The 27,800-nt window shown below is 37.2% G+C and overlaps 1 protein-coding gene and 1 long non-coding RNA gene across 3 annotated transcripts in view; one reads left to right on the forward strand and one right to left on the reverse strand.

The window, feature by feature from the left end:
* Positions 1 to 5,699: 5,699 nt before the first annotated feature.
* TTC26 (tetratricopeptide repeat domain 26) overlaps positions 5,700 to 27,800 on the reverse strand; it is a 49,039-nt gene continuing 26,938 nt past the window's right edge. The window contains exons 13-18 of the mRNA XM_035338384.1: positions 25,040 to 25,128; positions 17,031 to 17,114; positions 14,809 to 14,878; positions 12,146 to 12,252; positions 8,326 to 8,459; positions 5,700 to 6,989 (exon numbers count right to left, since the gene is read on the reverse strand). Of these exons, the coding sequence (XP_035194275.1) occupies positions 6,878 to 6,989; positions 8,326 to 8,459; positions 12,146 to 12,252; positions 14,809 to 14,878; positions 17,031 to 17,114; positions 25,040 to 25,128 (596 nt within the window). The 3' untranslated portion in view covers positions 5,700 to 6,877. The remainder of the gene's footprint in view (positions 6,990 to 8,325; positions 8,460 to 12,145; positions 12,253 to 14,808; positions 14,879 to 17,030; positions 17,115 to 25,039; positions 25,129 to 27,800) is intronic.
* LOC118173640 lies at positions 14,838 to 27,417 on the forward strand. Of its 2 annotated transcripts, none has more exons than XR_004754323.1 (3): positions 14,838 to 14,963; positions 26,108 to 26,197; positions 26,946 to 27,417. It is a non-coding gene; the product is annotated as an uncharacterized LOC118173640 (long non-coding RNA). The 2 variants fall into 2 exon arrangements; XR_004754322.1 differs by having other exon boundaries at positions 14,849 to 14,963; positions 25,862 to 26,197.

Raw genomic sequence — 27,800 nt, forward strand, 5'->3', positions numbered from 1 at the left:
TTTTAACATTCATACAAGCTTATGATCAGAATAGTCAGAGGTACACTTTGCATGCACGGTTCAGCATTTTCATACTTCCATGATTTTATTTCCAAGCCAAATTGCTTTCAAAAAGGAAAGCACATATTCATCACCAAGAATTAACTACATACCAAGCTTGCAGATTCAACACAAAGCTGCTTTTGAGTTGCCACAGTATTAAAAATAGCATCTGAAAAATTACTTGTGAAAAGTGATTTTCCATACATGAATAATTTAAACAGACAAATGGAATTTTATTAAAATCTGTTTTCTTACCACCTCATGTTGTATTTTGAAAAGATGTATGAAATTTAAAGACTTTTCAGAATATTAAAGTGCAGCAGCAATATGAGAATTTTAAGAACTGAGTGGCTGCTACATACCAGAAATGCTTGTGAGAACAATCTACATTTTCTGCATGATGGCTGTATTTCAAATGCCATTTTCCCGGCCTTGACAGAATTCCCCCTTACACTGATAAGTAATTATACAGTCGGATTTAGCTTATATTGAGTACTTATCTGATGACTTCCTCATGGTTTTAAGAGATTTTAAAGTTATTTATTTCGTAAGCGTCGTACTCATTTGTAGTCCTCCATAGGATTTAGCATATTTTACAAAGTTGAACAAATGTTAACTAGAATGTTTCTGCGAAGTAGGGCAAGGCAAGTAATGCTCAGAGGTGGGATGAGGGGAGGAAGAGATAGGTGGAGAACTTTATGACAGCACTGTAAGGCCAGTCACATATTAGTGGCTAGATTCGAAGGGAAAACACTTGACAGGGAATTGGAAAACATGCAGAAATGAAAAACAGACACAACAACAGGACCTGTTTGAGAATAGCTAACTAAACTGTGTGGGAAGTCTTGTAAAACTGGCCTCAGAAAGGACTTTGCTCTGACCTGAAAATAGCCCTCCTGCCTTTAAGTGGTGGGGAATACCACATTGTTTTTTACATAACTAACTTCCATCTCAGCTTGTTCAGTGACAACTAAAGCATTTGTGACTTCATGACTGAGTTGGACAAAAGTAAGACTGAACTTGTAGAATACAATTACTATGATAACCATCAGTAATGCAAATATACCAGACAGTTTAAGACCTCGTTTATCAGATTTTCCAATTTGACTATTCTAAAGTTTTCTTAGAAAAGGTAGATTGCAGTTACAGAGAGACACTTACTTCATGTAATATTATTTAATTGAACAGCTCTGTGAAGTTAGACGATCTGTTTTTGTCACATTATGGCTACCCATATAATGGCCTCGACCTGTATGCACACCCGCCGATGAGAGACAAGGAAAAGATTACTAGTAGCTTTGGAGCAGACATGCATAATGACCCCATCATTATTAAGAAGCACAGAATCAGCCAATAAAATTAAAGCTGTAGTATTGCAATGTGGAATGCAACTGTTAGATTTGAAGCCTGGTTCTTTTCTACATAACATAAGCCATCTCTACGTTATTGTATGTATTAATAAAATGATATTGTGTGCTATATAATACTGCATTGTTATGTGTTGTTTTTCACAGAACTGACCACTTGAAAGTCGATTACCGTGATCAAGGAACAGATTTTGAATTCTGAGGCTCATCACTCTACCCTAGTTAAGGGCCAGCTTAAAGTGCAGTTTGAGGACTCCAAAGAAGGCATACAATTTCTAGGTCCATAAAAGTGCAATTCAGAGATGACAGCATAGGTACTATCCCACAGTTTGATTTATCTATATCTGAGAAGTGCTACAATCTATCCCATAAGCTACTTTGATAAGAAATACATTAAGTTGCAGGTTCCTGAAGATCTAGTTGTAAAAACATTTTAAAGGCCATACTAACTTTACCACATCTGTTATTTTTAATTACCTTAAAGATAACACAGTGTGGGGCAGTTAGGCACAATAGAGTCTAAGTATGAATTGAAACAGAAGTTCTCTTTTAATTTGAAAAATAAACCCAGTTTTCTTAAAAATCAAAGCTTTTACTAAACGTAGACTTTTATTTTTAAATCCATAAATAGATGCTAGTGTAATTTATCAATTAAGCAAGTTCTGTAAGGAATCTGGGACTTGATCGTTGCCCAGAGATGTCAAGTATAAACCAATACACTTTATCTGTTGTAAATGAAATAGAAGTTTAAAACCAACAAACTCAAAAGTAAGCTTTTGGTGGGTGGCTTCTAAATGCGATCTGAGTAGAAAGGAAAGTAGTAATACCTTTAAAATTTTGCAAGCAGCTTTAAACAATGGGACTCCATCTCCAATAATCTGTCTGGGATGCCGTAAAATTGATGTAATAAAGAATAAATGGGAATGTACTTGACTCTGATGACATGGATCTTCTACAAGTTTAGCTGTGCAGCAGTTATACAAATGCAATACGTACATTTCTAATGTCGTATTACTGATTTAAAAGAGAAGTGTAACAGCATTAGTAAGGCACACATTAAATGAGTGGAGAATGACAAATGGTGAAAAGTAGCTGTCAGTCATTAACAGAATGTTGTGGGGGTTTACCTTAGTAGGGTCCTGGAAGAATTCATGATTCAGCATATCCCTCGATCATTCAGATATAAATGTAAAACAGCACTAATAAAAGGTTGCAGAGAAGCGGATTAGTAATGAATGAGGCTAAAATAGTTGCATGCAGTGATGTGCATAAGCTGGAAATCTGATACCATTCAAACAAAATACATTTTTTCATAGAGCTAAAGGTAGGCTGATTCTTCAAAAGGGTAGAACGTATCCTGGAAAATAATAGTTCTGGAAAAACTCTAGATGTCATGTCACAGTTGAGAAGCAATTTAATGTGAGCTCCCTCTGTGATAATATGGCAAAAAATGTGAATACAGTCTTCTGAGTACACATGTAGGAGAATAGTGAGTGGCAGTATGGAGGAACATATTCCAGTGTCACATACAGTGATTAATTACCCTCAGTGCTACACAGCCACATTAAAAAAAATATATCTGTTGACAAACTGATTGCCAGCTTTCCAGGCTGAAAAATATCCTTACAAGAGATGTTCTTTTTGATATAGAGTTGGCTGGGTCGCATTTTATACCTCAAGAGGGAAAAAGAAATAAAAAAAAGAACGCCAGTCTTTAATGACTATTTAACATGGCAGACATGAACACTAGAAGAAGAAAATAATAGAAAATGAGGCCAAATAAAATGAGTTTAGAATTATGCTACAATTTTTAAAAGAGCAAAGGTGATTTATGAATTTGAACAAATGGATCTTTCATTACCTACCTTTTAAGCGTTTCTGGCAAATATTTTTATGGAAAGCCAAGTTTTTGGATTCAATACAAAGATTAGCAGATGAAATCTACCACCTTGCAGTATGTAGGGTCAGACCAGATTATCTAGTAGTCCACTGAAGGCTTGATTTTAATAGTTACCAGTGATGCTTTCATGTAGTTATCTACTTAATCAGGGATCATATGAACAGATAAAATGTGGGGAAGGAAGTCTGGAAATGAAAGTGAAAAAGGGGTGACTGGATATTATTTCTGGAGATAACAGAGGAAATACTTGTTTAAAGAATAAGCCAAAAAGCAAAAAAACAGGTGTTTTCTTCATTGCATGTATAGCTCCCATCTAGTGAAACTACACATAACAACAACTATACACTTACCTGTTTTCCATCATACTATCTAATGGCCAAGCTCCTTATTCAACCTCAGACAACTTTCTTACAAAATTCAATGAGAGATCTTCAAGCTGAAGGCACCACATACACCTAAATGCCTGCTAAGTGCATGGTCAAAGTTGGAACAGGAGATTACTTTTGTTTCACACTGATTTTGCCACATCCAGATTAGTACATTACTTGGATCCAGCTGCTGCTGCATTTAGAAATTATATGCTAGATTCCAGAATTAATCCAAGAGGGTTGCTGCTATATTGTATCAGTTCAGATGCTGGTCAAAGTGGATTTTATCCTGGAACTTGCTTGCAGCGGTAGAAAGGATAAATGTATATCCCTGTAGTATAAGTCACATGGATATTACTGGCACAAATGTTGTTGAGATATTACTAAACTTAAGGTAATCACCAGGAATGGATCAGCGCCCAACTAAAAGCAGTTACACAGTGTTTTGGTTTTGGCTTTCTCTAGCTGTTACTCTTTAGATATGACTGCTAACACAGTACCTTCTGTGCACTCTCTGTGTACTATTTTCCAGATTTAGATACTTATTCAGGGTATAAAGAAATAGCTGTGTTTCCCATACTCTTCTTTATAATTCTAGTGATGCAGCAATTTCTTTTTGCCTTAGTCTCTCTTTCATTATATTACCTGAAATACTGCCGTTTTCAGTTTTATATTCACTTATTAGTGACCCAATAAACTTAGCAGTTTCCCTGACTCTGCACAAATATTCTTCACTGCCTGCTTGTTCTATGTAAGTCCCTTTGTTGTTACAGTTTTTCTCCACATCTTCCTCCCTATTTAGATTACTACAGCTCCTTAAATTCCTACAGCATGGGGAAATACGGAAAAGGCCAGGGATAAAGCTCTGCTAACTACCTGACAAACAGCTTTAGAAATATTTTATTCCCTTTCTGCATCAGCTAAGGCAATTTCTATCACACTTTTATTATTTAAATATTATTTCAGATTAAATAGTGAAAGATGTTATTTGAACACAATTCAAAGGTAAATTAAACACCACTATTTCAGGACTTTTCTCCTGCATTTTAATAGTACTTACCTATCTGTTTTATTACCAAGACTCTAAATAGTTGGACAATATGTAACATATCTTTTATTTCATCATTGCACAAGACAAAACCCTGCAGTCCGCAGTTCTTCATGCCTTAAATTATAAATATTATCAGTCAATAAAATGCACTGTGTTAAAAACCACATTCGTGTATTAAATGACTTTGTGACTACAGTGAACAAAGGTGACATTTTCAAAAACTTTTTCACCGGTCATGAACAAAGAATTTAAAGTTAGTCCCCAAGCCCATGTGCTGTAATGCCATCACACTTACTTCAGAAGATTCATCCAACATTTAAAATGGTCTGCAATGGATCTGGAGCTGCTCTGCAGCTCTCCTGCAGGTTAAATTTCAATAAAGGGAGTAATTAGAAACATTTAACATCTGCTACAAAGCCACCAACATGATTTTTTGAAGCTTTGTACTAAGACTTACAGCAGTATTCCTGATCTGTTTCCAAGTTAATTAAACTGGGAGGGAAGAGAAAAATGCCTTTTTCAAGAGAAATGTGTTTCATAACTGCTTTCAATGAAAATACGTAATGCTCCTTTCGCACCTTCTCTTTTGAATCAGTGTATTGTTGCCACTACCCCTGCTGAATGCCTTAATTACTGTTGCTTATCAGTTTTCTAGGTTTTACGTAAATGCAAATAGCCACAACTACCAGTGTGCTTCCAAGTATCTGAATAATGCTACCCACATTTTTTGCTTAAGACAGTAAAAAAACACGGACATGTTATATGGCAGAAAAGTGTATATGGAACATATACACTCAGTCTCCTTATTTTCAGCTTCAAACCATCTTAAAATCAGGACCAAGGCCACTGGCTTGCCTTTGAATAATTACTGAACAAACATTTAAGAGTCATAGATTTACCCCTTTTCCACAGCAAAATAAATATACTATTTCAATTCCTTCAGCATGAAGCAACACAGACCAACATTCAACTGCAGATTCAATTAAAAGCTTTAATTAAAGCACAGACAGAAGAGAATATTGTATTCAAACTACTCCCTTGATACAAAAATACTTCAGAAGTATTTTACAAATTTACAAATTGCAAATTTTGTTTTTACAAAAAAATACAAATGTTTTTCACTGCAAACAATATAATACATTTCTATGTTACAACTGTTACCTTCTTTTAGAATTGTGTGTTTCCTAACTGCTCTCCTTAGAGCACATGAGAGTAATTATCTCCAAAAGGATAATAAATATATTTGTAACTAGGGTGGCAAAAGCTGAAGAAAATGATTTTAAACAGTTCCTTTATCCATCAGACTGTGAAACTAAAGGGATTACTCACATGAATTACAGTAACATAGATAAATGTTTTTAGTGTTGAATTTTGAGTTTTGAGTCAAATCTCAAAGCAAGATGGAACAATCCAGTCAGTCAAACCTCCATGCTCTGAAAAAGATGCTTTGTTACTAACCTAGAAAGCAAGTAAGTCATTCTGAATCTTGGCATTTGGCATTGATTAACTCTCATCTTCAGAATTAATAGTAAGAGAGAAAACAATCCTTACAGACAAAAATAAAAGAGAAGTTTTTAGTTGCTGAGATTTATCCAGAAGGAGACAGTGCTCAAAATACAGTTTGTATTTTACCCCAGGCAGGTAATATATGTTAATTCTTTATGTGTTATTAGATATCCTATTTTGGTTGTCACAGTCATGCTTTCTACTTGCCACATTCCATCACTTGCTGCAGTAGACTCGTCTCAGTCATTTAACAAATTATTCTTCTCCAGAGGTCAGAAGACCTACTTTTCAAAAACCACAATGCACTCCAGTCACTTTGTGCAGGGAAATCTGGGGAACATCTGCAGAACACTTTGCTTTGTGGACTGCTGGAATTACTACTAAAAAGTTGAGAAACTTAGAATGAGGAAATAGAGATTGGTACACCAGAAAAAAATACCAATCATACTTTAATGAAAAAAAGTAATTGCTGAATGTTTTGCAGTTTCACTGAACTACACCATTACTCAGCTGGGTTAACATGCTTGATGTCCTAAAGTCCGGCAAAGAAGGAAGTACCCAGAACGCACAGGAGAAACCAAGACCCACATCTTACAGCTACAAACAAAACGGTAATCGACACAGTTCATTTTAGGACACTGGCCTAGACAGAAACTCGGTTCTCCTTGGCCCATTTTTTCATAATGCGAATAATGTATTCTACTTGAGAATTGCCGGTGCTTCTCAGAAGATGCAGTACTTCCCGTAGAGTACCTCTACAAATATGAAAAGCAAAGATTTAAATGCATGTGAGAACCAACTGATACAATAAAGAAGCACTCACATCCAAACTATTTTGCAAAACATGGTTCCTAGACAGAGAGGTCCATTCATCTGTGGAGCACAAATAAGTAAAAATGCACAATAGTTTAGATCCAAGGGGGGGAAAAGGTCTTATATGCATTGGAACAGGTAGAGAAACTAAGAGTAAAAATCGGCAAAATGTAACTACTTAATTTGGAATTGTGTGTGTGTGCCTATGTATGCATTTATATGTAAATCCTTACTCTTGCAAAAGAGTTCCCCAGAACAAAACAAAATACTGTTTTTCTGTTACAGTACTTGCTAGTCTGCAGTAGGGCAACATCTAGTTTAATGCTGCCAAAGCATCTTATACCTTACAAATAAAGAAGTAGCATGGAAACAAACATTACCAATAGGATAAACCAGTATGAACCTGCAGTCTGCTAGCTACTTTACAGCAAGAACTTGCATGCATAATGTAGAACAGGCAAGCTATGTATATTTTACTGCTTCTACTGCAGTACTTGCCAAAAGGACACTTGAAGGGTGTTGTAGTTAATGAGATTATTCCAGCAGAGAAGGGAATACAAGGAACGTACAGAAGCCAAGATACACACCTTCCAGTCATGTACGAAATAGCAGCTTTGGTCAGGGGAGAATGGCCATCTGGCATCACAGCAGAATATTCACGAGAGAACAGTTCTTAAATACAACCTCACTACTCTCTCTCATTCTCCCATTCAATTTAATGAGCCAAAACCAAAATTATCAGTAAAAGATCATTTCCTTTAAGCTTTCATCAATACATATCTTTGACTGACACAGACAGTTTTCAGAAAGCAAATTTTAGCAGTCTCTCACCTATTCATTATTTAGAGAAACCATGTCCTTCCTCAAGTGCTGAGCAAACACTTACTTATTTCTGTTCTATGAACCTTAAAATGTCATGGGACAGTTTTCCATTCTTAGGCCATCAACATGAAATGCGGTCTTTTCCCTCAGGATACAAACATACTGCATTTATAACTTAGCTCTTCCTCGTAGCACAACCAATATATTTTGGTTGCCTACAATTCAGAGCATTCACTGATAAGATACTCTCTACCACATATTCTGTAACTGTTGATGTGGAAGATGCGTTTCAAATTGAATACCGCATAAGGAACCACTGGCCAGAGTTTCTGTTCACCAACAGGTCAGTGAAGAACTAGATGAGAATACTGACTCTCAAAGCTAAGATTCTAGTTTACAGCTAACTGGAAATAGGAAAAACATAAAATAAATTCAGATACAACAAAGAATACTCACTTTGCTTCTCGACCAGCTAAGATCATTTGAAAGACACCAACACAAGCACCTCTCTTGCCTTCCCAGTATTCAGGATTACTGTCCAGTCTCTCCAGAACATCAAATGCTTTGGCTGCATAGTAAAACTGACGCATCTGCATAGGAAGAGAAATATTACGTATTCCCGACTCTATGACTATCTTTCAGAAGGGGATGAAAAATTCTGAGTTCCGTTTTCTGCAATCAGCATTCAGTCATAGAAGCAACATACATTTACTTTCATGTTTTTCTGCTGGCAGAAAGTGACACAGAACAAGCACAGACGTAGCGAAAAAGGTAGTATTATGACATTATTGCTACACGTCTTTGAAGGTATTATAGACAAACTGCATAGTGAACTTCTATTAATTGGTTATGATAGCACTGTTCTTGTTTTGATCATATACATTTAACAAAAGTTAACAGAACATCTTTCCTACCTTTACTTCTTTTTTTCTCCTCCCCAACAGCATTAACTTTTAAAGTTTGAGTTGCTCTATGTACAGTCATACCAACCAAAGTCCTTGATACAATATCAACTCAAACTAGTCCAAACATTTTAAAACTGAACCAGTTTTCCTCATCTAGAGTTGGTCGCAAAGGTGTATTTGGATGTCTTTTGGGTTTAATTCAGAGCTAAATTTTATATCTCAGTGTACTTTCAGTACAGTACAAATTATGATTCAGTGACTCTATAACCTGAAATTTTCCTAAGCATAGGAAAATTGACTGTATACCCTATTTTTTTTCTGCTGTAGGTACTCTACTTGTAAATGGGAACAAGAAACAAGATGTTTGATAATAGTCAGTAGGAAGGGAGTGACATTATAACTCATGTGGACCTTATCTATGACTGTGAATGTTCTTCAGTTGGGCAAGCCCAAGTAGCAATGTTGTTTGTGTCTAGCATCTTCCCAGAAGAGCACACAGAAGGTAGACTGAACACAACCTCCTATCCTTTGGTAGCTGGAAGCCTGCATCTGACAATAAAAAAGGATAGGCTGTGGGAGTTACATTTGGATACATTACTCAGAGAAGTATAGGTACTGCAGAGTAGCTCCATTTTCTTCACATGCATGGTGATGTTAACCACAGGTGACTTAATTGAATGGGAATAAAGGTGGTCAGTATGAACAGACATCTCAGCTAAGAAGAAGTAACTTAAATATTGATGTCTCCAAACTGGCATCTGATTTAGGTCCATTAAGCAGATACCAATTTAATGTCCTCTTTCTGTCTCACATAAAAGCAGGAATTGCTTCACCTTAAAACATGTACTGCTCCCTATATGGATCGGGTGGCCTATTTCATGTCAAAGAAGCAAGGGATTAGCCAGAAGTCCTGCATGCCAGCTTTCTCATCAAACAACTTCTATCAGAATAGACAGAAATGGCACATCCAGCTACACCTACTCTCTGATAGCTATTAGCTATGCTCTATTAACATTCAGTCAGCATTCTGTTGAATGAAGCCTAGCATGATTACCTTAAGTTACAGCTATAGTGTGGTCTGCAGCCCTCTAATATAATGTATTTCAGAAGCAACTGGAGAATGCTGCATAGACTCAACCAATGCAGACGTTGCCATTTCATGGGAAAGGCAGAAGCAGCTGGTAGCATAGAAAGACAAGTTCTAACACTGCATTAATTATACATACTTTGTTAGCCTTTGAAATGAAATTTCTTGGTCATCTATGGCCATATGTAGACATAAATAGAAAAATTTTGTCCTGTCAGTGCAGTTTTTAAAAGCTCTAGATAAATCCAAAGTGTGGAGCTGCTTCTCCTGTAGCGTGCAATATAGTTTCGAGAATAATTTAGGCAAAGTAATCAACTGATATAAATGTGACTTAAAATGGCCTGGAGACAGATTTTACACAAGTTCTGACTGTCAACTCTCTTTCACAAATTGCAGCCAGGGGAAATACCAGAGGGAATATCCACTTGCTTGAGCAAAAAGACTTTTAGTGTGGGATGGTGGATGGAATACTTGAAATAATCCCCTCTGTTTTAGAATACTTTTGAAATCATAAGGTAGATTTTCTGATTTACAGTTGTGTTCTTTAGTATGCAGGTATTGTTGCTCTTTGGAGAGCTTAGCTGAACTGAGAAGCATTGGGAGGTTTTGAATAGGACTCAGTTTAGTATCATTCCTCTATGATGGCAAGTTTTGTTAATGTATCTCTAATAAGCCTATCCTAATAGATGTTAGTTCTTGTGTATTCACTTAAATTAGGAGTCTTCACTGAAGCAGTTTCATCAAGTTGATACCTATTATCTGTGTTCTGCTCCTCTCAGATCTGCCTTCTTAAAGCAATGAACTATTCTGTTTTCACAATCACAAAATTATAATGTCTTTTACATTTTATATTTAATTAAAATTAAATATGAAATGGTGGCTCCCCAAATAACTTCAGTCCACTTTCTGATACAACCAGCTCTGGTGAATACATTCTGAAGCGTGGATGATCTGTGTCTCACCCTGATGATTTTTCCAAACAACATCCTTTTTCTCCTGTCACTGCGCTGCTACTTTGCTAGGTCCCAAAACAGTGCAATCTTCCTGGTAGATGGTAGAGAAGATGCCTGATAGAGCATCCTGTTACTGTCTACTGACACCTTGCACAGCAGTGCTCTTTGTATAGGGCAATCAATTTTTCTTCTTCCTGCATTTACACTCCTCTCAAACCTGTTGGTCTTTATATGTCTCTATATCCATCCTGTGGATAAAGCTTACATGTTTTCTTTTACATGGTTTGCAGAACAGCATCAAAGTTGAATCTGAGCTAAGTCGCATGTGTATAGGCACAATCTGAAGAATTAGATGCTAGGAGTTGAGGCAGAATTGCATTCAGCTTCCCAAGATCTCTTCACTTACTAACACAGCTTTGTATAAACTAGAATTTGGAGGTGGGCCAGTAGTATATTAGTATGGAGCACTGGAACTAGTAAACATGATCTAGAAGCTTAGTACAAGTGAGGTAGCATATATTTTAACTTGTTCTAAAATGTTCAAAACATTCCTGCTAAAGTGGACGTTGGCTTGTTTAGCTTCATTTTTAAAAATGTTAGATTGCTTAGTCTAACCTCATCTCTTTCAAGTCCCCTCTAAAAACAGTTCAAAAGAACTGTAATGTGTTAGCATGGATCCAGCTGTAGACAGGTAGGCCACCATTTTTACTGAGTAGTTTAATTCCTAATGACTACATGCATATACTGTGTCTCTTTTGCCCTAGTTGGGCAGACAGAATGCTGGTTGTGGAAAATCTCTTTCCATTTCCTTATCATTAACAAAAAAGAATATCCAATTGTCATGACAAGCTTTAAGGAAAAAATAACACTGTCCCAGAAAAAAAAAATGCAGCATGAGTTGCCTCTCTGAATCTATGCTAGATTTCTTTTTTAAGTTTCTTGTCTATCAACAATGAATCACGAGTTGTAAACTAAACTGTCATTCTTGTTATCAATAGCTCAAGCATGCAGTAATTTGCCAGTATTTTGATCAGTGGGCTGCCTATCAAGAAGGCCTGTAGGTTAAAATGTTTGCCAACCTATCTGCATTAATAACCATGCCCCTGTTGTGCAACTGGAAGTGCACAACAATTGCATCTTCAATAGTGATGACAAAGATGTGAAGTATAAAAAAATGGCCGTTAATGCCATCAGGGAATTAACATGCTATACACCAAGCTCTAAATCACACGATCATGGAAAAGCCCTGGTTGGAAGGGACATAAGAAATCATCCGGTCCAACTCTTTTTTTTTTTTTTTTTTTTTTTAAATTATTAAAGAGAAGACTCACTTTGTAGCAATCATTTGCAATGAGCTGCAAAAGGTTAAAGGACTCCCCTGAGGTCTCCATCTTCAGATAGAGCTTCCAGGCCAACTGTGGTTTCTTATTCATAATATCTGCAGTAACAACAAAAAGCTGGGATCATAAAAAGAATATGCCACATACAATACTCAATGGAAGATGGAATAGATGTTTCTGAATCTCTTTGCTCAATGTAAATGCATGCCTCACCCTGTGCATGAGGTTGGGAAGGGAAACTCATCCTTATCGTTTGCCTTTCTAGTGATAACAGCAATTCATCAGAGAACACCAATGTCAGGAAGAATAATTATGGAGTTTACATCTCACTTCATATTTCAAAGATACAGCAATAAGCACAAATCGCATGATTTCAGATGTGAATAAGGAACAGAGTGTAAAGCATTAGAGAAGGTATTTCAAGCAGGACAATGAATTGGGGCAATCTATTTAGATGGTGAGATTTAGGATTGCGTTCTTATAGAAAGATTTTAATTGGCACTGAAATAAGGTTTTTAATAATTGGTGCCCACTCCAATCTAAACATTCAGTTCCCATGATTTATAGCAAACCAAAGGAGTGCTGGAAAAAAAATGCCTGTACAGCCTACAAGCATAACAAAGTGTGTCATTATGCATCTGCTAGAAAAAAGTGTCCAAATTCCTGAGATTTTGTGCTAGTTTTAAATTTCCTTTTTTGACTGGAAATTTTCAGTGCCTTTAAACATCACTGTTAATACACAATGAAAAATAAAAGAATCTGAATCTTCTATCTCAGCTAGCAGAAATTCTACTAGAACATCTGCATATAAATAATTCTAAAAATTGATTTTCTGAAGAATAGGCGGCAATCATCAATAATAAACACGTAAGATAAAATCACAGTATTTATAGGCACTTCTCATTTAGAAAGCTGTAAGACATCAAATTAGATTTTTCTTTCATCAGCTCTGGATAACATTCACAACAAAAAACAGCCAGGTCTTCATTTCCATATATAAACCCATCTATCTAGAGAAATGGACTACCGTGGTAATTCAATGGCTTTTTACCTTCTCTTAAGGAAGAATTTGATACAAGTAGTACAACAGGATTAAACAAAAAACACTGTCTAAGATGCATCTCTGGTGCTTTTTGCCCTTTGGAAATATTTCAGGATTGAATTGTTTATGACTCAATACCTAATCATACTCTGATATAAATGTATTAAAACACTTTGTAACTTCCACTGCAGTTTTTATCCAGAAGAATCTAATAGTAATTTACATACTCGACACTAAAAGATCACTGTACTCATCAATGAACAGTTGCTTCTGCAAAGAATTCTAGCAGCTGTTTGGAGTGAGAAATCAAAATCTTAAGACAGATAAGAATACAGCATCCCTACTGAAACTTCAGTAGGAATTCAGAATGGTGAAAGGCACACCTGAGAATAAATAGCAACTCTTATGAAATTGGTAAAAATTTTTAAATTGATACCATGGTTTTAATTCTACCTCTTCTATAAAAGTTAGCACCTTCAAAGAGTTCTGCACTCCCAGATGTATGTCAAAGAACTACTATAGCACAAAATCAAAAGGATGAACACTTGTCTACCGAACAAGCATCAATTCCCTTTGCAATGGGAGTACTCCTATGAAAAAGTCACATACAAAACATTAAAAATAACCAGACATGAAATGATGAAATGATTTTTAATGAAACAAACAAACTGGCATATCCTAAAATAGAATCATAGGTAGGCATCTGTAAGTGTTATATGCCTGTCTGGGAAGACCACGTTAGAGATGTTACCCACATCTGCAATATGGCATAATGCCTTGAAATGTACATATTTACATTCCAAGCACAACTACTCAAAATTGTTTATGATAAGAGAACATTTTTGTATTGAGATGCTGTAAGGAAAACAAAGCCTAGGAAGTCTCAGGCTGGAGTCATTAGAAAAAGCCTGCCTCCATGCTATTTTGCATGTGATGCTGTAGATGTATCTGTACTGAGGTGTACTCTGCAATGCTTTAAAAACTGGTTCAGAAATATTGAATAAAATTGCTATAGAGCATTAAGCATATCAAAAATTTACTTTGGTCAAGAGAGGAGCGGAAAAGTTTATGGAAGAAAAAAAACATACCGAAAATTATAAAGTTAATTCCTTGGGCACTGGAGTTTGGACAATGCAAAGTATAACACAGTACAATGAAAAATACCACATATGCTTGCCTGGTGGTTCTCTTCCTTAGACATCTGACACTGGCCACTCTGGGAATCAGACAGACCCTTGGGCCTGACCCAGCATCACTCCTTCTATTTGGTGTTTTACTCTGAACATTCTAGGTTTGTAACCCTATCTTTTAAGACAGAAAATCTTCACTCATACAATTGAGTAGACAATTGAGAAGAAAAAGGTTCATTGGTTAGGACAAAGCTGCGTTGACAGAACCGTAACAGCACTGCACTGAAGCAGTAATTGCTTAGTGAAGCCAGACGTTTGAAAGGTGCAATAACCACCCACACTGTAACTAGTGCAATCAGCTTTTCACTTTCGTAGTTCTGAATCCACCTACAACATTAAATTCAATTAGGAGAGTGGATTGCCAAGACTGATGCAATAGAGGAGGATCTGTATTCTGCAATATTGAGAGTAAAGTGACTCACAGCAGCGAGCTAGCCAGCTAAGGTAAACAAAATCATTCTTTATCTTCTCACTCTGGATCAAAAGGAACACCTGCAGGAAGAAGGAAAATAAAAGATTATATTTGCATGTACTTTTAAACAAATAGAAGGCAGACCTGCCTCGTTTCAACGTGCAGGTAAGGCTTAAGCCACACAAAAAACTGCTTCATGAAAAGAGGTCAGAAATGGAAGTGTAGTGCAGGGGCATATTGCTATGTTGGGTAGGTGGAGGTCTCAAACGCTGCAATGCTTATCAGGGGACTTGTGCAGCTTCAGAATGCCAAGCTGTGCGGAGGGTGCGGCCTGCTCTGAACAAGTGCCAGTGGGCGGCCGTGCAACACAAACAGCACAAAGGAACACTGGGCCTGTGGGAAAAGCTATTTGGAACATGTTTGTTTAGCAAGCAATTAAATTAGCATCATCCTGAAATACCAGAAGTTTCACTATATATATAAGAGCCTTTCCTCCTTATACATGTCAGAGATCATTTTAGGTGAGCAGTAAGCCATTTATTAGCGTTCCAGTTTCAGTAGGCTTCTGAGTCTAAACAATCAGTCTTTTCTAACTAACTGTACAAACACAGGTTTGTTACATTCTACATTGAAAGGGATGTGGTGGTGGTGGGGGGGGAAGCTAGACTTCTTAAAGTGTACTCTGGCTTTATATGCAGAAAAAAGTTACTTATGCCTCATTGTCGGTATATCTGTAACTATACTAGGATGCTTCTGGCAAAAAAAATCAAAATACCTTTATGTATTCCTGATGTATGTACTGGAACAGTGAGTTCCACAAATTACTGACATTTTTATTGATTAAACACTGCTAACATTAATAATAATAATTAAAAAAAGCATCACTGTGAATAGCAATTTGTTATAGGTTTGATTTTATTATGCCAGGGAGGTAAACTGTTTAAGGAGTTATGTATATAAAGTGCTATATGTAGATTTAATTTACAAGTTTATGAGATGATGGGGAAGGGGTAATCTTTATATGAAAGTGTCATCACAGTCAGAGATTAGATGCTAGGACATGCTAATCGATTTAATTACACAATTCAGTTATTTAAATACATCAGCTACATAATGTAAGATTGTACAGAATTATTTGTAAGAAGAAAAATAGGACAAATGTGGATTAACAGCAGTTTACAGCTTTGTGTTTCTTTATTGCTAGGCTGCAGCTGAAGTCTTACAGCATTATCATTTTTATGAAGTCTGAGGTTTCAGCATAGTCTGCTGCATAGTTTCAAAAGATACTCACCTGCATTTTCATTGAGCTACCTAAAATAAACTAGGTGAATTGAAATATATATCCATTTTGCTTGATAGTGTGGGATATTTTTCTTAAAGAAAGATGCAACTTCAGGTCACAGAAATTAAGGGTGTGTGTGTTGGAAAAAAAGCATGGAGAAGGAGAAGACATCTGTTGTCCAGGGACCCAAAGAGTTGAAAAAAAATAAATAAAATAGAAAGAAAGGAAAAACTGGGGAAAAAAAAATCTATATGATTCACTTCAGACTACATGTATTTTTTATGGTCTGTCTTCTGATAGCCTTGTGGAAAATGTTGCTTCCATCTTCATAATAGCTATTTGCTTCTGCATATTTTAGTTGTAATTAAGTTTCTACTGCGCATAGACACAAAAAATGCTGTGTGTAGAAGTTAATCTCTTCCAGCTGCATCTGGATGCTGCTGAATAAGATAGTGAGCACTTCCTCTTCTCCTCCCACATCTCCCAAAGGAAGAAAATGTGGGGTTTTTGTTGTGGTGGTGGTGTGTTTTTTTTTTGTTGTTGTTTTTTAAACATAAATTTCTAGGGATACCTAGCAGCTCTTAACTATTAAGTGTCTTTTATTCAGCATACTTTAGTCAATCTGAACAATAGGACTGCCTCGGATCCTAGACAAAGCATAGGAAATCTGATTAAGAAGGCATTCTTTGATCAATTAGAGTGAGCTGCAAAGCACTCTTGTGACGCACCACAAGCGGCATGACTCCCCATATACCTCATATTACAAGATTAGCAAGATAATCTTTTCTAAACAGTGCTCACTGTGAGTTTCAGTTCCTCTAGGAAAGTCCAGCAGAACCAGCTTATTTTCAACCAACATGAAGATGTAGAGAGAGAGAGAAAAGGAAGGAAATAGGGGAGTATGTGGGAAACATTTCCATTGTTGCTTTTTAAAGAAAGTAAATACATACCTCTTCAGCTTCACTAAAATTGCCCATGGCAGCTTTGGCTTGGGCGTAGTTGAAGTTAAAAGTGTCATCATTGTAGAAATAACTCTGGAAAAAAAGCCACACAGAAGGAACAAAAAATAAAATCCAACCTCCAATGGCATAATAACATTAAAAATAACACTGTCCTCCCCCCCATCCACTAAATCTAAGTCAACAACAACCAAGACAACAGGAAGGAAAAAGAAAAACCCACATTATGAACATACGACATTTATAAACAGTGGGTAGAAAATTATGGACTGCCTTTCTCTACATTCATAACTACAAACACAGCTGGAACATTCCACAGTGTTAACCATGAGAGATCTGGAGAATGCTCCAAGCTCTAAATTGCAGTGGTGGCTTTTATAGGTGTAATTTTCACTCTGTGCATGTGAAGACATGCTGTGCTGCCATGGTCTCTTTCACCTCCCAAACACTTCACCACTAGGGTGGTAAATAGGCAGCTGAGCCTCTAATGGCTTAAGGAGATGAACAGTTTGCTTCTCCAAGACTTCTCAAAGTTCAACAAGAGATCCTGTGGATCTGGTTATGTGATACGTGCACTGGATGGAGGTGGAGCTGCAGTACAGGAACACACCTTGTAATAGTGCTTCCTTAAACTCAAGTCTTGCTTACAGGCACCCTTCCCTTAGTGCAACACTAGGTTTTTCTCTCCCATAATATGTTATACAGGGCACACCTGGTTAATGATAGATCATGTTGGTCTGGCTGAATATCTTCTGAAATGCAGCATGGGCCAAAGTAGGAAATAAAGCTTTAGATGCAGATTGGCCTGTTGTTTGGGTTGACCCAAATAACATACTTTTGATCATGGTCAGATGCCCACATTAAAGTACAACTCAAAACAACTCAATGCCACACATATCCTACATTCACCACTGTCACCACACTACTGCACTGATAGAGCTAGTACAGGTAAACTAGAATGTGATACCACAACAAGAAGTGTAAGTGTGAATGGGACTGAGGTTCCCTGCCCAGCAGCAGAGGTGCAGGGTTTATGGAAGAACTCATGAAAAAAATCAACGCTGTTTGTCCACTGTCCATAGTTACTGCAAGAAAAGCTTTCCTGGGTACATAACAGCAAAGTGTGTGGACAAATATCTGTGTTATATAAAGAAAAACACTAAGAGAAAGAAAACTTATGTTAGGAAGATCAGTTTTTAGATAACTTTTGTTTTGTTCCCTCATTAAGAGTTAGGAGAAGGTAAAAAGCACAGTTGGGACTGTGTAAAAGATATGGAAAGCAAGGGGCAAGATCCTTTGCTAGGGCTCTCATCTTCTTTCATTATGTAGAGACGCTTGAGGAACCTCCTCCCTTACCTGTCACAGGCAGTTGCAAAGGATATGGACCCAGTCCACCCACATATTTAAGTTAAGCTAGTGCCTTGAGAGGAGAAGGGTTGCCAACATTTGCCAAATGTCTAGGTTTCACCTAAATAGTCTATGCTGAGGTGCAAAAGAGCTGGCAAATACAACAAGCTGTGTGAAAGCATGAGGATGAACTAGTTGCGGGAAATCTCCAGCTCCATTTGTGAAAACATTTCAGTACCCTTAGGGTGGGTTAACTGGTTTCACCATATGAGAATTACAACACTTTACTGTATTCTTCCTCAATGATAGTTTTGTATGAATCAGCACAAGTCTCAGGTTAAGCAAAGCTGGTAAGCAAGATGCTAGTTTTACTGCATGAATAGTTCCTTCTGTTCAAATACGCCTCATTGTATTTTTGAATTAAAACTGAAAAGAAGCTCTGTCAGCAACCAAACTCAAAACTGTCATTCTATCCTGGCTGTAGTAGTGCCAGAGACCAGAACTGCTGCAAAAACAAGAGTGGTAGAAATGAACCCGTGTTGCTCCTAGTAAAACACATTCAGGACAGCTAGATGTTTTGTCTCTTTTTTTTTTCTTTTTTTTTTTTTCTTGACAAATGATATGCCTGGACTTCACCCTTTTGTGGTCTTTTTACTGGTCTTCAATCTTTCCATAAAACTAACTGTGCTCTGAGTGACATCCATTTCAATGAGTCACTCAGATACCCAGTTGAACAATGAAGCATTCGTTGTGGCCAGACCTCAGCTGAGCTTGAATTAGCTTGTCTTCTCAGATGATCCTCAGTGTTATAATGTCACCCTCAGGGCAGCTGGCAATACATTTATAATAAGGTGTCCTTTGAGACATTCTCATGCCTACAGCAGTTTTAATCAATCATGGATGAAGGTGGTGTTTCCTAAGAGAGTATCATGCAACTATCTTTACAGAGTGCACAGCTCTACTTAAAGAGCTGCAGAGATTCTACTGAAGTTGGTTTCTGCCAATGAAACACAAAGGTTACTATAATGTCACCTGAACCTTGCCTTTAAAATGGTACAGGAAGAACGACTTGCATCCCTGTGACACGAAGAGGAGAAGTGACCTAGCTAAATTTGACTAGTGGCTACTCTTAGCTAGAAAATGGTGAGGACCAACTACCTCAAAAGGAAAAGCACTAGTAGGCAGAAAATGTTTGTCCCTAGTCTCTGCTCTTTATCAACTGCATTGTGTCTCAAAGTACCAATATTTATAAACGCCTCCACGAAATTAAGGAATTTTACTTAAGCTTGATCATTTTGCAGCTTGCTAGATACAATCTATAAAATGTTCCAAACTTGCAACCTTGGAGATGAAATATGACAATGAGTTTCATAAACCAACTGTGTTCTGAGGGACAAAATTCATTTTCTTATGAAAGATGTTGTGAATTTACTGCAATTCCAGCAAGCCATATCTTGTTTTCAGTCTCTCATAATACAAATGGAGGTTTCAAAACTCTCATTTATTCTAATCCTCATTTTATATCACTTTTTTTTACTTTCTCTATAGCAAATATAACTTAAGACATATAACTTATGTCTTATAACTTATCTCTTAAGACAGTATTTCAATTTCTAATAATTGTCTGAATCACCTTTCTTTCTGTATTGCAGGAAGGAGTGTCCAGTATTTCAAATAAAAGTAAACCACCATGGAATGAAATGCATCAATCATTTTTATATTGAACTCACTTTACTTAGCTTAGTATTTTGTTTCATCCTTATAAATGCATTCACATTACAGCTGTGAAAACTAAGGGAATTATTTAAAACAACAACAAAAAAAAAAAAAAAAAACTTTGCCTAAAAATGGGTCAAAATAGGTGAGTGCTGAAGACGTATATATGCAGAATTTGAGCGTTAAATATCGTAGAAGCAAAAGACTACAGTCATTAACACACAAAATCTCTCTAGTGTAAAACAAGTCTCAGAAATCAAGCGGCTATTAGGTTGACCTGCTATATGCAAAGTATTACTGAATGGCATCACCTGGTTGATCTAAACACTGCTTATAATTTGCAGCTGGTACCATGCTGTGGTAAGCAATGTGCAGTCAAGCAAATTCCTGAAATCAAGTTTACACAATATGTTAGTATGCTGACACTCCTAAATCTGACAGTCATTGTTAGCTTCAGTAAACATATATGTATGTGTATGATTACATACATACATATATATAGACAATGTTTCTTAAATTGTCTTTATTTTAAACATCTTAGCTGCATTTAAGTTTTGCTCTTGGTTTCTTCCCTAGTTACTTCCTTCTGTAAATACTTCAAACTCTGTTATGTTATCCTGGAAAATATGTAACAATGAATTAACCTGGATAGCAGATCAAAGATATGGGAAAAGCAGATCATACATACCTACATACCTGCATGCCTGTGGCTTTCTAAAAGGTGGTCTGTGAAAGAGCCCCCTAACAGTACATCCCACCCTCTGACAATTTATGTAACAGAAATGCATCTTTGAGTATGGAAGGCATGTACAACATTGCTTTCCTGTATGTGGAATATAAACAGACTGTTGTTGTGCATTATTCTTTTCTGCTGATTGATTTTGGCAAACTGCTGTTATGAGCGGAGGAGTTCAGTTTGCAAGCAGAGATCCACATATATATATGTAATAAATGTGCAACTGTAATGATACATACTTGCAGCAAAACAGCTAATTTAAAACAAAAATAAACAAACAAATACCCCTGATCAAAAGACGAAGCAGTCAAATAGCCCTTGTCCTCACTATCCCATCTTGGAAGGGACCCACAAGTCATTGATCATTGAGTCCAGCTCCTGGCTCCAATTCTATCCAGGCCTAAAAGATGGTTGTTTTACACTGTGTCTGAAGTATCTACATCTCAATCCCTGACTGCTGGAGAATTCACACAATAGTAACCAAGAAACTAAGCCTTCCATTTGGCTATACTAAAACACATTTTGCTTGAACACTTCCAGCTTAACACAGAACTTCCCCCATTTTTCTTCTTACCTATCTACCTGTACTGCTTTCTGTACTGTCAGCCATAATTTCCTGTTGATCTCCAAAATCACTGAACAACATCAAGCTTAAGACCTTCTCTACCAATTTCTGAAATCGGTCACCATTAGCAAAAGACCGGCAAAACAATAAAATACAACAAGGTGTTTCCTAGTATAGTGATAACACCTAATGCTACAATTAAAAGAACACTAAAGCCCCACGAGAAAACACAGACAAATTTGGAAGTGCCAGAAGTAAGATCATCTATGTCACCATAATTTGGCTCTGCAATGCAGGCACATTCTGATAGAGCCTTACTGACTGTTTCGGCAAAACTGCAACCTTTTTATGTTGCACAGATATATATTATGCACACATAATAAAATATTTTCTCTCACATCTAACATAGAATAAACACTCCTTCTAGTTGATAAATATAGCAGGAATGAAAGTTTGCATACCTGTGTCTGTCACTATTTCTGCCTCCCTCCCAGCAGTTTTTAAACATTAGATCTGTATTTCCCTCTTCAAGGAATCTTACTAACATATTATGAAGTAACAGCGAGTATTCTGTGCTCTTCTTTTTCCTTTCAGATTTTCTTTCAAACCTTTCCTACAACATTTTCCTTTATACCCTCACAAATTGTCTCACCTAATCCCCTCCCTGTTGCACTTCTCTTATCTCATGACTTTGTCCTATCCTCTGATCAACCCATTGCCCACTTTTACCCTCTTAATTTCTGGTTAGCGTCTTGTTCACTTCTAACTTTTTCCTTTACAAACACTAACTATGCCTTATTTTCCAGTACTAATGATGACTCCATTTGCCTCCCAAGATGCTACTATTCTCTTTCTGATTTCTTAGCTTTCCCATATACCTTGGAGGTGGTGATTAATCTCATATAACTTTAGCCTTTTCAGGTTAGAACTAGTTGTTTAAGAACTTCTTAAAGCAAATGGAAAGAGCTGGGCATTTCTGTGGAGTGACTCATTCCCTTTAAGATAAGTGTAAGAAATACACAGGATGAATTCTCGTCTGGAAATTAACATCTGTCCACATTGACTATAAACTGGGACCAGAGGATCAGTTTTAAGTCTGACTGTTAGATGGCTTAAGTTAGGCAAAACAAATCTCACTGCTAGTTTCTAGTGCTCCTGTTCTCCAATTACACACACATACTCAGGGTATCTATCTCTTCATTCTACCATAGTGGAGCCATTCCAATGGCTATAACCATTTGGGATTTTTTCACGGCCTCTTCCCAAACGTTTAAAAACATCACACCTTTGCCATTCTTCACCCATCAGCTGCTTTTGGCTCCAGCATAACCACATGTTTTTTCTTTAGGTCTCACCCTCCTTAGAACATCATAATTCTCTCACCTAGTGCATCTCCCTAATTGTTTCTTTTTATATTCTCATTCTTCTTCCTACCAAATAGAGAGTTCTTACTACTCTATTTCTTACTACTGCACTGCAACAAAATGGCAATCACATAATCCCATAATAAGACTCCAGTCTTTCTCTGGGTCCTCACATCTCATTTATAAGTGAGTATCTCATGATCGTCGATCATGGAGCAGATTGTCCTGGAAACGATGCTAAGGCATATGGTAAATAATGATGACATGATGAATAATGATGAAGAATTGATGAATAATTTATGACAGCCAACATGGCTTCTCTAAGGGCAGATCATGCCTGACAAATCTGGTGGCCTTCCATGACAGGGTTACAGAACTGGTGGATAGAGTAAGAGCAACTAGCATCACCTACCTGGACTTGTGCAAAGCATTTCACACTGTCCCCTATTATATCCTTGTCTCTAGATGGGAGAGATGTGGATTTGATGGATGGACCATTTGGTGAGCAAGGATCTGGTTGGACGGTCACACTCGAAGAGTTGCAGTCAACAGCTCGATGTCCAAGTGGAGATCAGTAATGAGTACTGTTCCTTAGGGGTTGGTATTGGGACCAGTACTGTTTAAGATCTTTGTCAGTGACATGGACAGTGGGATTGAGTGCACCCTCAGCAAGTCTGCCAATGACACCAAGCTGTGTGGTGCGGTCGACACACTGGAGGGAAGGAATGCCATCCAGAGGGACCTGGGCAGGCCTTAGAGGCGGGCCTGTGCAAACCTCATGAAGTTCAAGAAGGTCAAGTGCAAGGTCCTGCACCTGGGCTGGGGCAATCCCCAAGCACAAATACAGGCTGAGCAGAGAAGGGATTGGGAATAGCTCTGAGGAGCACGACCTGGGGGTGTTGGCTGATAAGAAGCTCAACATGAGCCAGCGATGTCCACTTGCAGCTCAGAAAGCCAGCTGCATCCTGGGCTGCATCAACAGAAGTGTGGCCAGCAGGTCAAGGGAGGTGATTCTTCTCCTCTACTCTGCCCTTGTGAGACCCCACCCAGAGTACTGCATTCAGCTCTGGGGCCAGCACAAGAAGAACATGGAAGTATTAGAACAAATCCAGAGGAGGGTCACAAAGATGATCAAGGGGCTGGAGAACCTCTCCTATGAAGACAGACTGAGAGAGAGTTGGGGTTATTCAGCCTGGAGAAGAGAAGGCTCCGAGGAGACCTCATTGCAGCCTTCCTTAAGGAGGCCTACAAGAAACAGGAGAGGGGCTCCAAGAGTATAGTGATAGGACAAGGAATAATGGTTTTAAACTAAAAAAGGGTAGATTTAGATTAGTTATTAGGAATAAATTCTTTACGATAAGGGTGGTAAGGCACTGGAACAGGTTGCCCAGAAAAGCTGTGGATGCCCCATCCCTGGAGGCATTCAAGGCCAGGCTGGATGGGGCTTTGGGCAGCCTGGTCTAGTGGAACATGTTCCTGCCCATGGCAGGGGAGGTGGAACTAAACAATTTTTAAGGTCTCTTCCAATCCAAACCATTCTATGACTCTAAGACTCTTTCTGTAAGTTATAACTATTTATATCCATTGCATACAGGTGATCTGATAATGCTGCATTATGGTAACTGCAAACACCTCCTTTCACTTTGAAAAATGCAACGTTGCCTGCAGCGTACCACTCAGATTACTTCTGTAAAAATAACATTCTTAGTTCACTACTTTGGTATTGGTAATACCACACTATCTTAGCTCTTCAGTGACCATTTTCTCTATAACATATAAGCTTTATTACTTCCGGGGTCCTTCCTGTCTTATCTTCCTTACATATTCTTGTTTATCATACTCACGTCATCAGTCCTTAACTAGTGAAAATTATCTCCATCACTCATTTGATAAACCTTTAAAAAAAACATGTTTTTTCCTCCATGCTGCCCAGCCTCATAAATATCCATAAATCATTTTATTGTCTTCATTTAATTATCCTTCTCTTCTGTGATGCCACCAGAAAAGCCTGATAATGGTTAAGTTACAAGTGTGTTGAGACCACCATGTCCACCATGCTGCACAATGCCACCTTACAAATTGCTTCTGTACATTTGGATCCATTTGCTGTATTGACCAACTATGTGCCACTGTTGTTCATGTGTTTTTGTTGTTATTGTTGTGTTTCTGTACCTTTTTCTGTTTACATGCTGTTTCACGCAGTGCAGTGTAATTCCATACATAGTGATTCTATGCATTACATTACTACCAATGCTAAATAAATAATACTAACCTTGACTGAGTTAAGGTAAATCAGGACATTACCAAACTGCCTAAGAAGAAAGAAGTAGGAAGCCATGCACTGTCTCCCTGGAATGGTATCTAAAATTCAAAAGAGAAATGCAGATTTGTAGAATTTAAAAATTATGTGGTAATGGAAATCACTGCCAAGTTTGCTGGCAACTATGAAAACAGTTAACTTCTAAAAATAGTGTAACTTGCCTTTTCAGGCAAAGGACTACACTAGAGGTTAGAAAAGCTATTAGATCATCTTGTCAACTTTCTCTACAGCATACAATAACTATTGCAAGACTGCATTCACCAGCACATTCAACAGAGACAAACTGTTTAATTACCAGGATGTTTTCCATGACACGATCTTTGCAGCATTATTTTAATGTGAATTATTTTGACTCTTAGGAAACAACACTTGATACAAAGCCTGAATTTGTTACTCTAACCTTATACGCTTTTTGCTTTAAAATGACTTCACTTATCCTGGACAAAGAAGCTCTACATACTTCATTTTAGTTCCAATAGGAGAGCAAACTTGAGACACTGAAAACATTATCAAAAATTTCAATACATACACAGGTTAAAATACGGTATGAAAATTTATGTTCTTGCATTTGGGATTACCACGTTACCCACAAGATAGAAAGCCATAAATAAGTCAGACAGATCAACTCAAATAAGTGTCAGTAAACTTTCCAGACATTTGTGTCATCATTAACTGCTGTCATGTACTCTGAAATTGCTAGCTGTGTTACTGAAACACTATTTCAAAGCAAGATTCTGATGCAAGTTCACTAGGACTAATTATTTTTTGATCCAGCCAGCAGAGACTGCTCAGAGATAGATGAACCCATGTAGTGGCTGCGAAGACATAAGCACAAGTAGGGTACTCCATCAAATGACTACATCAAGTGATCATTAGAGAACATGTTGCTCCGTGCTGTTTGGGGAGGTGACAAGAGCCAAGATTCTAAGGCTACCAACAGCACTGAAGTAATCTGCTCTTTCAAGTTAGCTATCATCATCCATCCTCACCAGAAAATTAAAATATGATTTCTGTATACAGAAATATATATCTGAAGACCAATATCTTGACTCTGCACGACAGCACAAAGCATAGCTATCCACTGGAAAGCTGAAAATTCTACCTTTCAAGGTAAGGTAATAATTATTGCTGGAAAGCTCTATATAAGATATTAAAACATAATATTTCAGAGGAAAGCAAAATATTCTCATTTTTCATTTTATAGAGCTAGCAGATACTGGGCTTGGATGTCCTGTAATTTCCATAGAGGGACAATCCATCCATATCCCTGGCTGAATGACATCATTAATTTCTCCAGTTTAAGAGAATCATTTAGTTATTTATAAATATTTACCTGGGAGCAGAGACAGGCCTGTGTATTCATCTGCCCTTTTTCACATGTAGGCATACCTATCGTGACATATATATGCCTTGATGAGACAATAAGAGAAACACTTTTCCTCTGTTCCTCTATTTTTTGTTGTAATGAGAATGCAGGTACCTCAGGAATGCCCTTTTTCTCTCATATTTGATTTTCGAGGCTCAGACCCACAACAATTTAAACAAAACCCAAAAAAATGCAAGTGAACATTTAAAGACTTAAAACTGAGAATATATTTTCCAGTAGAAATGAATCACTAGAAACATGCTTTTATTTTCCCATATATGATGAGAGATTTTCTGTGTTTCAGCATCTAGTCTCATATCCACATTTTGGCAGGAAGTTATATTATCCCAGCATACAATCCTTTAATGAAAGATTTCATGAAAAAAAAAAAGTAAAACATCTGTACATCTCATACATATCAACATGTAATAGTATGAATGACATGAAGACAAAGGTTTTATAGTTCTAATCCATTCCGTGTGTCTTATGCAGGAAGAAGGAAAAATTCTCACTCTGAAAAGTTACTTAGAGTGACCTAAGAATACCATAAAGAAAAGACTGCACCAAGTCCAGAAGAAATGCCTCGTTCCTCCCATGCAACACCAGAGGTGCCTGACTTGTCACCTCTGGTGACCACCACAGAAAATGGAAAGGGGTGCTGTTCTCCATTATGCTGGCAGTATAAATAGGGAAGTTTATAAGACTTATGTTCAGCACCAGAAACACCGTATTTAATGGAAATGTTATTGTTCATTTCCTTTCATTCATGTTCATCTTGCCCCACTTCCTCCTTATCTCAGAAATCTGATCTTCATTTCATTTTCTACCAAGCTGAGACACTGAGAAAAGATCGCTTACAGCATGTGAATTATCTGCAAAAGTCTAGTTATATCCTCCTTTGTAATGCCAATTCTATTTCATGAGCCATTTGGGATTACGAATTTTTATTAAATATTAAAACACAGCTGCTGTTCTGTGTGCTATTTATTGCAGTTAACAGGTGAGTATTGACTGCTATGCTGTGCTTCCTGGTTTGTCTTGTTCTGGTTTTGCTTTTGGATGTCGCTTCTCCTCTTAAATTACACAACTTACAATACATCTACGCATTTCATCTCATGTTAGAAAGGACCTTCACATTGAATCTGTTTGCTTTATGTTCCTCGAACCTCTGCGTCACAGATCTACTTAACATCAAAGATTCGATTGATCAACCTAAATGACATTGCAAATACATGACGCAGTATTCATCATAAACTGTGAAGAATATTTGCAAAATAATGCAAGAATAAAAATTCTTGCAGCTTTTCATCTAGTCATAAAATTTCTACAGTTAACAAGAGCAAGTCA

Source organism: Oxyura jamaicensis, chromosome 1 (assembly GCF_011077185.1).
Source record: "Oxyura jamaicensis isolate SHBP4307 breed ruddy duck chromosome 1, BPBGC_Ojam_1.0, whole genome shotgun sequence".
NCBI lineage: Eukaryota > Metazoa > Chordata > Aves > Anseriformes > Anatidae > Oxyura > Oxyura jamaicensis.